Consider the following 12904-nt stretch of genomic DNA (forward strand, 5'->3'; position numbering starts at 1 on the left):
CACAAGGCTATAGTGGAGTGGGTCGAGAGCGTCAAGTTCCTCTGTGTCCACATCACTAAGGAATTATTGTGATCCACACACACCAACACAGTCATGAAGAAGGCACGACAACGCCTCTTCCCCCTCAGGAGGCTGAAAAGATTTGGCATGGGCCCTCAGATCCTCAAAAAATTCTACACAGCTGCACCATTGAGAGCATCTTGACTGGCTGCATCACCGCTTAGTATGGCAACTGCTTGGTATCCAACCACAAGGAACTAGAAAGGGTCATGCGTACAGCCTAGTACATCACTGGGGCCTAGCTCCATGCTATCCACCAGGACCTCTATGCCAGGCAGTGTCAGTGGAAGATCATAAAGGTTGTCAAACACTCCAGCCACCCAAGTCATAGACTGTTCTCTCTGCTACCGCACAGCAAGCAGTACCGATGCACCAAGTCTGGAACCAACAGAACCCTGAACAGCTTCTACCCTCAAGCCATAAGACTAGTAAATAGTTTGTCTGGGTAACTATTGGTTAACTATTTAACTATCTGCATTGAACCTTTTTTCACTAACTATTTTGGCCCATTACACGCTGTTGCTACTGTTTATTATCTATCCTGTTTCCTAGTCACTTTATCCCTACCTATATGTACATATCTACCTCAATTACCTCAGTTCACACACCCACATACACACAGGGATACCCCCTTCACTAATCCAATATTTTGCCATGATAAATACGAGTTGTCATTTGATGGTGGCCAATTATCCACAAATCACCCATTTTCAATACACCACTAATTATGATTGAAATAATCATGTGGTCTAGCACATGGTGACCAGAAACAGCAATCGATTTGACAAATTAGTCAGAAGTCTGTCAATATCATCACTAGACATAGCAGAACGTGTATTATTATTAATTATGTGGTATATAGCACGTCATGCTGCTGCAAGGGACATTACATAACCTATAGCGTATCTTATCTCCTTTCATGAATTATAGGTGCGGTTGCGATTTATATGCGTTTTCTGGGTTTTTAACTAATTATTAACTTGTGCTGTAGCCCGTGACGCGTGGGGAATGCAATCCGCTGCGAGGGAGCTCAAGCGTCCAGGTACACCTCAGAAAATGCGCAGCTCCTCAGACGTGCTTGTGTTGCACGATGCCCCACATAGCGCTGACTAAAGGGGAACTGAGAGCCGTGTTCAATGCTTATTCTTTTAAGATCTTCAGCCGATCAACACGGGGAGACCTGCTTGATGCAAATCTGCTCCGGACACTGCTGTGTCTGCTGAAATGCTCGAATTAACCGGAGTGGATGGGATCTGCCTAGCATATTGATACCGTTCAGCTACTGCATGCATCCCGGCGCGGGCTTCTTGCGCCATCATCGATACCTCGGGTGAAACGCGAATAGCCTACCCATTTTATTTAAAAGCCACCGACATTTCTACGAATTAGCGTGGTTTTTGTGCAAATACAGTTTTGATGTTGGTAAAAAGACGCGCATGCGTTGGTCTTGGAATAATTGGACAGCCTGCGACTTAAGTAGGTAGCATTCCTTAAATCTTCGCTCAAAGTCATCTCTCTGATCAAAGTTAGTGATGTGCACGGCTTTGGACCGCGGACGTTGGGGGATTTTTTGTCTTTTCCTCATGGTCGCCATGGTCTGCGGCGCTCAAAGGTGAGATCCAACGGGTGTGATGTCTTGTTTCTGCCTGTCCCTTTGCAGTTTTTTATTAAGATTCTGAATCAATACCATATCTGTTTCCTTTAGCGCCAACGAGCAAAGCAACATGTCATTTGTGAAAGCAACCGTCGACAAACTGCTGAAGGGGTATGACATTCGTCTGAGGCCTGATTTTGGAGGTAAATACCTTTTTGGTGATGAAGTCTACCCAATGTTGGCTAATAACAAGTCGCATATAGATTCATTTATCGCGCCAGCGAGCTGTCTGATTAAAAAGCCACTGATACCTGTTTTACATGCGATTTAAAGGTGCCCCTGTGGACGTTGGCATGAGCATAGATATCGCCAGTATCGACATGGTTTCGGAAGTCAACATGGTAAGTAGCCTAGCCTACAAAATGTTTTTTTTAAAGGGAGATGTGCCTCGTGCAACACATGTTAGTGTGAGAACACAGAACACGTGATTACGGCTGTGGTAATTGTCTTCGTATTTGCGTGTTTCATACCACTGTCCTCTAGATGTAGTGATAAATCCTCGTATTCTTGTCTTTGCCCTTGTTTGGCTACTAGTATAACGTTTTTCCTTTGACCAAAATGGTTCGCTGCATTTCAGCACCAAAGGAGAGCTACCGCAATGTGTGAAATCCAATCCATATGCAGAAACTTCCCTGTGGTGTCAGAACCACTAAAGTCAGAAAATTAATCGGGGGGGGGGGGGGGGGGGGCGTTGGTGATGCACATGGATTTACAAGCGCGTACCTTACAGAATTGTGAGGTGTTAAAAATACACATTACGAGCTATGAAACATGGTGAATTGACGAGGAGGAGACTAAAAAAATTGTGCTTGTTTGCTGCTTTGGCCTCAATGCAGTAATTACATAATGTTGTCAGTGACTCAACAAGGAGGCCCAGAAAAGCCAAATTGTGACGCTGAATGTGGGCACTTAGTGTGTGCATATGAGTATTGGCATGGTGCCAGTGATTGATACAAATTCATTTATGCTTGGATCAACTTGCCTTAAAAAATAATAACAGCAGGCATGACTGTAAAGTGTGTGTGTGTGTGTGTACTGTCTGTGCGTGTGTGGCGAGGGAGAACATTTTTTTCTACTCAGCTTCCAAGCAAACACTTGGTGTTTATGGAATGTCGGGTAGTTCAATGTTTTCATGATGCTACAGAAAATTGCAGTCTTTACAGTCATATTGCTCAGGGAGCTTTGGCATTCCCATTTTGATTGTAGAACCTTGGTCTGCAGAGATACAGTACCAGTCAAAAGTTTGGATACACCTACTCATTCCAGAGTTTCTTTATTTTGACTATTTTCTACATTGTAGAACAATAGTGAAGACATCAAAACTAAGAAATAACACATATGGAATCATGTAGTAACCAAAATAGTGTTAAACAAATCAAAATATATTTTAGATTCTTCAAACTAGCCACCATTTGCCTTGATGACAGCTTTGCACACTCTTGGTGTTCTCTCAACCAGCTTCATGAGGAATGCTTTTCCAAACCATCTCAATTAGGTTGACCTGGTTATGTACTGGCCATGCCCATTAAGTTTTTTTAAAATCACAAGTTAACACATACTGTAAATCTTGTCACGAGATAGCTTTATTGTTACTCTGAATAGGACGTACAGTGCATTTGGAAAGTATTCAGACTCCCTGATTTTTCCACCCCACATTTAGTTACATTACAGCCTTATATATTAGAATATATTTTTTTATTTTATTACATCAATCTATCCACGATACCCCATAAAGATAAAGCAAAACAGTTTTTTGGGAAAATTTAGCAAATGTATAAAAAAAAAGCTATAATAATACCTTATTACATAACTCTTTAGACCTGTTGCTATGATACTCAAAATTGAGCTCAGGTGCATCCTGTTTCCTTGATCATCCTTGAGATGTTTCTACAACTTGATTGGAGTCCACCTGTTGTAAATTCAATTGATTGGACATGATTTGAAAAGGCACACACCTGTCTATATAATGTCCCACAGTTGACAGTGCATGTGAGAGCAAAAACCAAGCCACGAGGTCGAAGGAAATGTTGATTGTGTCGAGGCACAGATCTGGGAAGGGGTACCAAACAAATTATGCAGCATTGAAGATCCCCAAGAACACAGTAGTCTCCATCATTCTTAAATGGAAGAAGTGTGGAACCACCAAGACTCTTCCTAGCGCTGGCCGCCCGGTCAAACTGAGCAATCAGGGGAAAAGGGCCTTGGTCAGAGAGGTGACCAAGAACCCGATGGTCACTCTGACAGAGCTCCAGAGTTCCTCTGTGGAGATGGGAGAACCTTCCAGAAGGACAACCATCTCTGCAGCACTCCATCAATCAGGCCTTTATGGTAGCGTGGCCAGACAGAAGCCACTCCTCAGTAAAAGGCACTTGACAGCCTGCTTGGAGTTTGCCAAAAGGCACCTAAAGGACACTCAGACCATGAGAACAAGATTCTCTTATCTGATGAAACCAAGATTGAACTCTTTGTCCTGAATGCCAAGCGCCACGTCTGGAGGAACCCAGGCATAGCTCATCACCTGGGCAATACCATACCAAGCTTGGTGGCAGCATCATGCTGTGGGGATGGTTTTTCAGCGGCAGGGACTGGAAGACTAGTCAGGATTGAGGGAAAGATTAACAGAGCAAAGTACAGAGAGATCCTTGATGAAAACCTGCTTCAGAGCGCTCAGGACATCAGACTGGGGCGATGGTTCACCTTCCAACAGGACAAGAACAGCACACAGCCAAGGCAACACAGGAGTGGCTTCGGCACAAGTCTCTGAATGTCCTTGAGAGGCCCAGCCAGAGCCCGAACTTGAACCTGATCGAACATCTCTGGAGAGACCTGAAAATAGCTGTGCAGCAACGATAACCGTCCAACCTGACAGAGCTTCAGAGAAGAATGGGAGATACTCCACAAATACAGCTGTGCCAAGCTTGTGTGTCATACTCATGAAGACTTGCGACTGTAATCGCTGCCAAAGGTGCTTCAACAATGTACTGAGTAAAGTGTCTGAATACTTATCGAAATGTGATCATTTTTTGCAAAGAAATCTAAAAACCAGTTTTTTCTTTGCCGCTATGGGTTATTGTGTGTAGACTGAGGGAAAAAACGATTTAATACATTTTAGAGTAAGGCTGTAATGTAACAAAATGTGGGGAAAAAATGAAGGGGTCTGAATACTTTTCAAATGCACTGTAAATTAGTGACGCTATACACACTGGAACTCATGTGTTGGTAACACTATAATAACTCCTATAATAAAGTATTTATAATAGATTAGTAAATAGTTTATTCATCATTTGTTAATCATTACTCCCAAATGTGTGCATGTTAGTAACCTAGTTATTCACACATTATAAACAAACTTTAAAGTATTTAATATTGATTCATGAGATTTTTAATATAGGTCCTTATAAACCTTATAAACCATTAGTTGCATATTTTTGTATGGACTCATCTAAAGTGTGGGCTATTCATACTTTATAAATGTTTGAGTGACCGGTGTAATTTATCACAAAAAGATGGACATGCCATTGGTTGACATTCCAGCATTACCTGATGCTCCGTAAGGTCTCAAAATGGCCCCTAGAACATATCAATGGTAACAGTATAAGGACACAACACAGGACATTAAATGAATTATATAGAACATTTTATCCCAAAACAGTCACACTGTTGTAATAGTGTGATGTGTAACTTCAGACACACATTTTTAACCCAGAAATGCTAACATAAGTGTTTCTTGGCAGTGACTTTTCTACCAAAACCAAAGTGTGGATTGCAGTCACTCGTTAGAGCATTCTAATATCGGTTAACCCAGATCTAAAATATTGCATAATTTGGTCAGCTGCATGATTCAATTCTGGGTCCATATGTGATAGAAATTGGGAGTTCCGGTTTGCGATTGTCGAAATAATCAGTGATGTACGTCGAAATAATAGTGACGAAAAGCAAAACACCGGAACTACTGCTGCTCGTTATCCTGCGCATTCCATCCTGTCGCAACTGATGATTTGGTTTACACAACAGATTAATTAAGAGCAGTCTATAGACTGCTTACAAGGTAAGGAAACAAATATCTGAATACATTATTTCACTCGACGATCATATTAAGTTTATAGAGTTACTACCTTTAAAGGTCCAGTGAAGGTGCGTGTGAAAATACATGTAACATTTCTACCTCATCAAGGGAGACATAACCACCAGTGCACACAAATAGTCTGCAAATCATAACTGCAGGAAAATCGGGTTAGCCAAAAACACTACAATAACTCATGTAAAAAGGCTAAACATTTGTCCAATGTTCATCATTGGTCGGGTCCCGAAGATTCTCATCTCTATAGCTCTTTCAAACACACACACATGGTATTCAAAACTGTCTCTCAAACACCCATAATGAAGCAAGGTTTTTGATTGGTGAACATTTTTAGTTCAATAATGATAATTCCAAAGTAATATATGTAATATATCTGTAATGGATTATTGTATCTGGTTTCAACACCATTGATCACATATGAACAACAGACTATTTGCACGTTGACATACAAAATAATTTTTACATACTGTAGTATCTGTGTTTCCAGTCATTCAACTGGCTATTGAGTATCAATGACATTGCCTTCATACATTCCACATTTCTATATTTTTGGTTGTCTGAAACCCATTCATCCTAAGAAATGGTTCCGTTACTAAGCAGTCTACTACTGAGTTATTTGTGACATCTGATAGTAGAGTGTCGGCAGTAGTTTTTCACATGTGAGCTGCCCTTCTGAAATTGCCTTTTATTCTTGGGTAGTAAAAGGCTTCATTAAATTATAAATTGGAAGTCACAGGCTTGCACCTGAACAAAGCCTTTTACGTTCATAGCGTTCATACATAAGTCATTTCCACATGATATACTGAATTTGTCAAGTAAATATAGACAGAGTTTGTGGAGTCAATGATGTGCTGTCATCGTGAGCCAAGGTTATGAATTGTTTATTAGGTTGAATTCCTACCGACAAAATCGCCTCTTGGAAAATGGAAGGTGCTTCTTTCTTTGAGCCGGGCCCAGAGGACTTTTGATTGGAAAGCCTAACAGCCGGGTCATTGATTGTGCCTCTGTGGCCTCTTCCCGGTTTAGCATTTTAATGTGTATGCGACTGGGAAGCTGGAAGGGGTTTTATGCTCTGTCTGATAGAGACATTTGGCACCGGCTCTCCTTGAGAAAGGCCACACCGAAACATTGGTCATACTGGTCACAATATAAATATCCATCAATAAATTGATTATATACTATACCTATTTCATTTTACCAGGTAAGGTGACTGAGAACATGTTCTCATTTGCAGCAACAACCTGGGGAATAGTTACAGGGGAGAGGAGGGGGATGAATGAGCCAATTGTAAACTGGGGATTATTAGGTGACCGTGATAGTTTGAGGGCCAGATTGGGAATTTAGCCAGGACACCGGGGTTAACACCCCTACTCTTACGATAAGTGCCATGGGATCGTTAATGACCTCAGAGAGTCAGGACACCCGTTTAACGTCCCATCCAAAAGACGACACCCTACACAGGGCAGTGTCCCCAATCGCCACCGTGGGGCATTGGGATATTTTTTTAGACCAGAGGAAAGAGTGCCTCCTACTGGCCATCCAACACCACTTCCCATCCAGGAACTGACCAGTACCAACCCTGCTTAGCTTCAGAAGCAAGCCAGCAGTGGTATGCAGGGTGGTATGCTGCTGGCATTACATGTACTTCGCACCCTGCTTCAGCAACATCACTGTCACCCAGTAGACTTTTTGGGGGCAAGCACTGCAGTTTTCATGACAAACTACGTGATACGGAGATTGACTGTATTGGATGTTGGCATCTAGAAAGGGTTCTGAATGTACAACCTTGTGTTTTTTTGCGTCACACATCGCAAAACCACACCATACTTGTGGGTTTTGAGGGTGGTTACTACGGAATAACTGAGTGGCAATTACATTTGTATAAGAACCAGTTGCAAAGTGTACAAACAAATGCAGGGGCAGCACCCTGATTGTGGCTTAATTAAAAGGCCAAATTATAGCTCTTCTGGGTTAAGCTAAGAGCTGTGTGATCATCTGTGCTTTTTTTGGACCTGTTCTCATCTGATGGCAAGATTTCCCCCCTCTCTCAATTTCTCTCCAACTCGCTTTGGCTTGTATTGTTATCAACAGGAAGTTTATTTTGAGATCAGATTATGTGCTGTTGATCATTGATAATGATATGGCGTTTGTTGTATGGTCAGTCACATCTGTAAAATTGATCAAATACATCTGTGATCTTTCCTGGTTAAATAAAGATTGTGAATAAATACCTGACTTCCACTCGACTACCATACTGTAGCATATTTGCACACACACTTACTCCACCAAACATGCCACCAGGTTTTTTTTACAGTCCCCAAATCCAGAGCAAATTGAAGAAAGTGTAGAGTAGTATAGAGAGCCATTATTACACAAAACTCCCATCTATTATTTCTCAAATTAACAAAAACCTGGTTTTAAAAAAACAGATAATGCCTCTCCCCTATTTGACCAGGTCCCAGTTTATTTATAATGCACTGTTTAGGTGTAAACTTTCAAGCGTTTGATGCTTGAAAGGATAGAAACTGTGTTTTTTTTGTAGTTATGAAAATGGACGTCGCTCAGTCATAGAGGATGTCCCTCTTAATGAAACTCCTTTTCTCCCACTTTTGTCAAATTCTCTGCAGACTTCACACCCCATTAGCTTTTTGTTAAAGCTCCTCAGCTAAAGCCGCTTGACTATCCCTGACGGATGCCAATGTGCTTCTTTGGTCTAACCTAAAGTGAAATACACTCGTGATAGATTAGCAAAATAAAAATTTAGAGGAGAAAGACACAGCTGACTAAGATTATGATTTTATTCAAATAGCTCTTTGGAAAGACTCCATTTTGAACAAAAAAGGACATGCCTTTTGTGATCCGCAAATGCAAGTGAGCCAATTAACAGCCAAATAATGTTACAGGTAAAAGTATATATTATGTGAGCTAATCATGGTTTGGAAGAGCAGTTTACACATGCAATAAAAGATGTTGAATACGAGTTATGGGGACATCATTAAGAGACAGTAAATGTGTTGATTTTATTATTAGAAGGTTGATCGGCTGCTTACTATCTAACCCTAGAAAGTTGAATGCTCAGCATGTGTACTGTATATAAGAAAATGGGCCAAAATGCATCACAAGTGCCGAATACGAACTAAAATAGATATTTACACATCCATCTTAAAAGCACCCAGCCTAGCCTACATAGACTAGCTAAGTGCACATGACTTGTATGTTAGCGTTGAGTTCAGATACTCTGATGCCAACAGTGGTACTGTATTATTTTCTTATAATGCTAGTACTGTTAGTTTGCTACACTGAGATTCTTCCAAGAGATTTAATGCTAGCCTCAGCATGACAATTCCAGGCAAAAACGGGTTTTAATTGTATTCTTACCAAATATCACAGAGGGGTTTCTGATACCCTTACTTCTTCAACAAATCATACAACCTTGTGGTAACAATGAAATTAGTCCGAAAGGCGGGCTGTATGTTGAGTTAGCGCCCGAACGTGGCAATACCAGAATGATTATACAAGTATATTTCAGGTCAGTGTGTTACTGCTCTCACTCTTACTGACCTTAGTAATCATACATGCTGTGCTGTCAAAGGCAACTGGCTAGTGAACCAGACAACACTGATGTGACATGAGCTGTAGGAGGTTTGCTGTGAGATACCAAGGGTCAGACTCGTATTCTTCTCCTCCTTGAGTTGAGTGGTTGTCTGTGGCAACATTTCTGCCTGAGCGAGCTCGGACATTCATTGGAAAGGGGCTGCTGCATGTGTTCAGGTCTTCGATAGCCTACATTGTTGAATGCCGTCAGGATGTCACACATGATAGTGGTGCTTCCCCATGGGGCAGTATGCTACAGTAGTAGTAATAGTCAAGGCTGCATGATTTCTGTTCAGTCAAGAATGAATTTCAAGAGATTAAAGGAGTATTTGATTAAGTTAGTTTGTGTTGGAGACTTCAAATAACGGCCCGTGACGGATGTGATTAAGGGAGAGGTGAGCAGTCTTTTTTTCAGATGATTTGATAGTCTGATTCCTGCAGGATTGTAGCGGCAGAGAGATTTGAGAACTCTGTGCTCTACTTAAGACTTTAAGACTTAGTATTGGGCTGAAATAGCAGGTAGTTCTCACCTTGTGGCTGGTGTGAGATAGTGTAATGAATTAGTCCTGGTCTCTTTATCTTTCTCTCTCCCTCCCTCTTCCCTGCACTCTCTCTCTCTACTCTATCTCCTTGTCTCTCACTCCAACTCCCTTTCTTTTTTCTCTTGGGACTTTCTTCCTTTAACTGTCAGAGTTTTCATATTGCGGACAGTACCTAGATTTTTTGTGGTTTGTTTGCTGGACATGTGAAGGTCTCTCTTTTACAAGCTTGAGTGACGACAAGTAAAAGTGGTGTTTGTTAGCAACGTGTGAAAGCTATTTTGTTATCATGACAACCACAGTGGAATTGCTTTGACTTTTTCTCACAGTCCATATATTTGTGGAGATTTGAAAGCGGCAACTCAGTTTCTCAAGGTGAGAGCGGTAGGAGTGCACGGTTAGTACAGCCATGACTCTCATAAAGTGACTGTCACGCCCTGACCATAGAGAGCCTTTTTATTTTCTATTTTGGCTAGGTCGGGGTGTGACTAGGGTAGGTAATCTAGGGTGTTTATTTCTATGTTGGCCTGGTATGGTTCTCAATCAGAGGCAGCTGTTTATTGTTGTCTCTGATTGTGGATCATATTTAGGCAGCCATTTCCCCACTGTTTTGTGGGATCTTGTTTATGTGTAGTTGCCTGTGAGCACTTCATTTTCTTCACGTTTTGTTCGTTCTTTATTGTTTTTGTGCATTTCATTCATTAAATATGTGGAACCCATATCACGCTGCGCTTTGGTCTGAATGTTCTTACGACAATCGTGACAGTGACGGCCACGCTCAACATACTGTAGAACTCTCTCCCAGGCCCTATGAAAGCCCACTTGTGCCAAAATCAATCAACAGCACAGATAGGAAGGCAGTAATCGCTTTATTGAGGTGTTAATGAAAATGCAGGTGTCGTATGTTGCATTGGTTAGCCAACAATGTGATTATACTGTGTGAGAACTCCTCATAGTAGGCCTAGTTGTTAGTATGAGGAAGCTTACGAACCCTCACTATTCCTCCTGTCATGGCACCTTATGGATCTCCACAGCAGCTCCTGTATTGAGCGCCTTATGAAGCCCTCATAGTGGCTTGTGGTCAGGAGTTATTGATCTGTTTGGGAGATTGATGTGTCCGCCTCCTCCTTAGGATGAGGATTTATGTGATGCTCTGCCGATAGCACTTCATCTCGCCAGTGAGAAAGATCAAGGTGTCACGAGTGGGTTCTCAGTTCAAACAACTTAATTTGAACTCAAAATCTGTTGCCCATGCTGTGCCATGATCAGGGGTCCAAGCACTGAAGACGCAGGAGCCCACCTGGATTTGATTGACAGTTTTATTTCCCCCCTGGAATAGAGAAACCAAGGCACTGCACAGTGTGGGTGCAGAGTCCAACTGCCCCCCAAATTTACTTGAATAGATCCTATGGTGATTTTCCTATAGTCTCTGGTAGAGGTCGACCGATTAATTAGGGCCGATTTACAGTTTTCATATCAATCGGAAATCTGTATTTTTTTGGGCGCCGATTTCCCGATTTTTAAATTATTTTTTAAATATTATTTTTTTACATTTGATTTTTTTATACCTTTTTATTTAACTAGGCAAGTCAGTTAAGAACACATTCTTATTCTCAATGACGGCCTAGGAACAGTGGGTTAACTGCCTTGTTCAGGGGCAGAACGACAGATTTTCACTTTGTCAGCTCGGGGGATCCAATCTTGTAAACTTACAGTTAACCTCTTTGATCTCTAGGGGCGCTATTTCATTTTTGGATAAAAAACGTTCCCGTTTTAAGCGCGATATTTTGCCACGAAAAGATGCTCGACTATGCATATTCTTGACAGTTTTTGAAAGAAAACACTCTGAAGTTTCAGAATCTGCAAAGATATTGTCTGTAAGTGCCCCAGAACTCATTCTACAGGCGAAACCAAGATGATGCGTCAACCAGGAAATGAGCAGAATTTCTGAAGCTCTGTTTTCCATTGTCTCCTTATATGGCTGTGATTGCGCAAGAAATGAGCCTACACTTTCTGTCGTTCCCCCAAGGCGTTAGCAGCATTGTGACGTATTTGTAGGCATATCATTGGAAGATTGACCATAAGAGACTACATTTTCCAAGTGTCCGCCTGGTGTCCCTGCGTCGAAATTGGAGCGTAAAGCCAGGTGCAATTATTTTTCCATTTGAGAGCAAGGAGAAACCAGGCTTCCACGAAGGATATATCATTGAAGAGATATGTGGAAAAACACCTTGAGGATTGATTCTAAACCACGTTTGCCATGTTTCAGTCGATATTATGGAGTTAATTTGGAAAAAAGTTCGCGTTTTGAGGGCTGAATTTTCGTTTTTTTTTTTTTTTTTTTTTTTTTTTTTTTTTGGTAGCCAAATGTGATGTACAAAACGGAGCTATTTCTAATACACAAAGAATCTTTTTGGAAAAACTGAGCATCTGCTATCTAACTGAGTCTCCTCATTGAAAACATCAGAAGTTCTTCAAAGGTAAGTTATTTTATTTGAAGGCTTTACTTGTTTTTGTGATAGTTGCCTGCTAAATGCTAACGCTAATGCTAACGCTAAATGCTACGCTAGCTAGCTACTGTTACACAAATTATTGTTTTCCTATGGTTGAAAAGCATATTTTGAAAATCTGAGATGACAGTGTTGTTAACAAAAGGCTAAGCTTGAGAGATAGCATATTTCTTTCATTTCATTTGCGATTTTCATGAATAGTTAACGTTGCGTTATGGTAATGAGCTTAGGTCTATAAATAGAATCCCGGATCCTGGTTTGGTCGTCGCAACAGGTTAACTAATCCAACGCAATAACCACCTGCCTCTCTCTCGTTGCACTCCACAAGGAGACTGCCTGTTACGCGAATGAAGTAAGCCAAGGTAAGTTGCTAGTTAGCATTAACCTCTTGAAGCTAGGGGGCACTATTTTTATGTTTGGAAAAATAACGTTCCCAAAGTAAACGGCCTATTTCTCAGGACCAGAT

General features: G+C 41.2%; 1 protein-coding gene across 3 annotated transcripts in view; it reads left to right on the top strand.

The window, feature by feature from the left end:
* The first annotated feature begins 1142 nt into the window (after positions 1-1142).
* The window catches only part of LOC139383822 (gamma-aminobutyric acid receptor subunit beta-1-like), a 49616-nt gene continuing 37854 nt past the window's right edge, over positions 1143-12904 (top strand). For all 3 annotated transcript variants that reach the window (XM_071128393.1, XM_071128394.1, XM_071128395.1), the window contains exons 1-3: positions 1143-1672; positions 1766-1857; positions 1988-2055. In XM_071128393.1, coding sequence (XP_070984494.1) covers positions 1593-1672; positions 1766-1857; positions 1988-2055 — 240 coding nt within the window. In that variant the 5' untranslated portion in view covers positions 1143-1592. The remainder of the gene's footprint in view (positions 1673-1765; positions 1858-1987; positions 2056-12904) is intronic.

Source organism: Oncorhynchus clarkii, chromosome 25 (genome assembly GCF_045791955.1).
Source record: "Oncorhynchus clarkii lewisi isolate Uvic-CL-2024 chromosome 25, UVic_Ocla_1.0, whole genome shotgun sequence".
Taxonomy (NCBI): domain Eukaryota; kingdom Metazoa; phylum Chordata; class Actinopteri; order Salmoniformes; family Salmonidae; genus Oncorhynchus; species Oncorhynchus clarkii.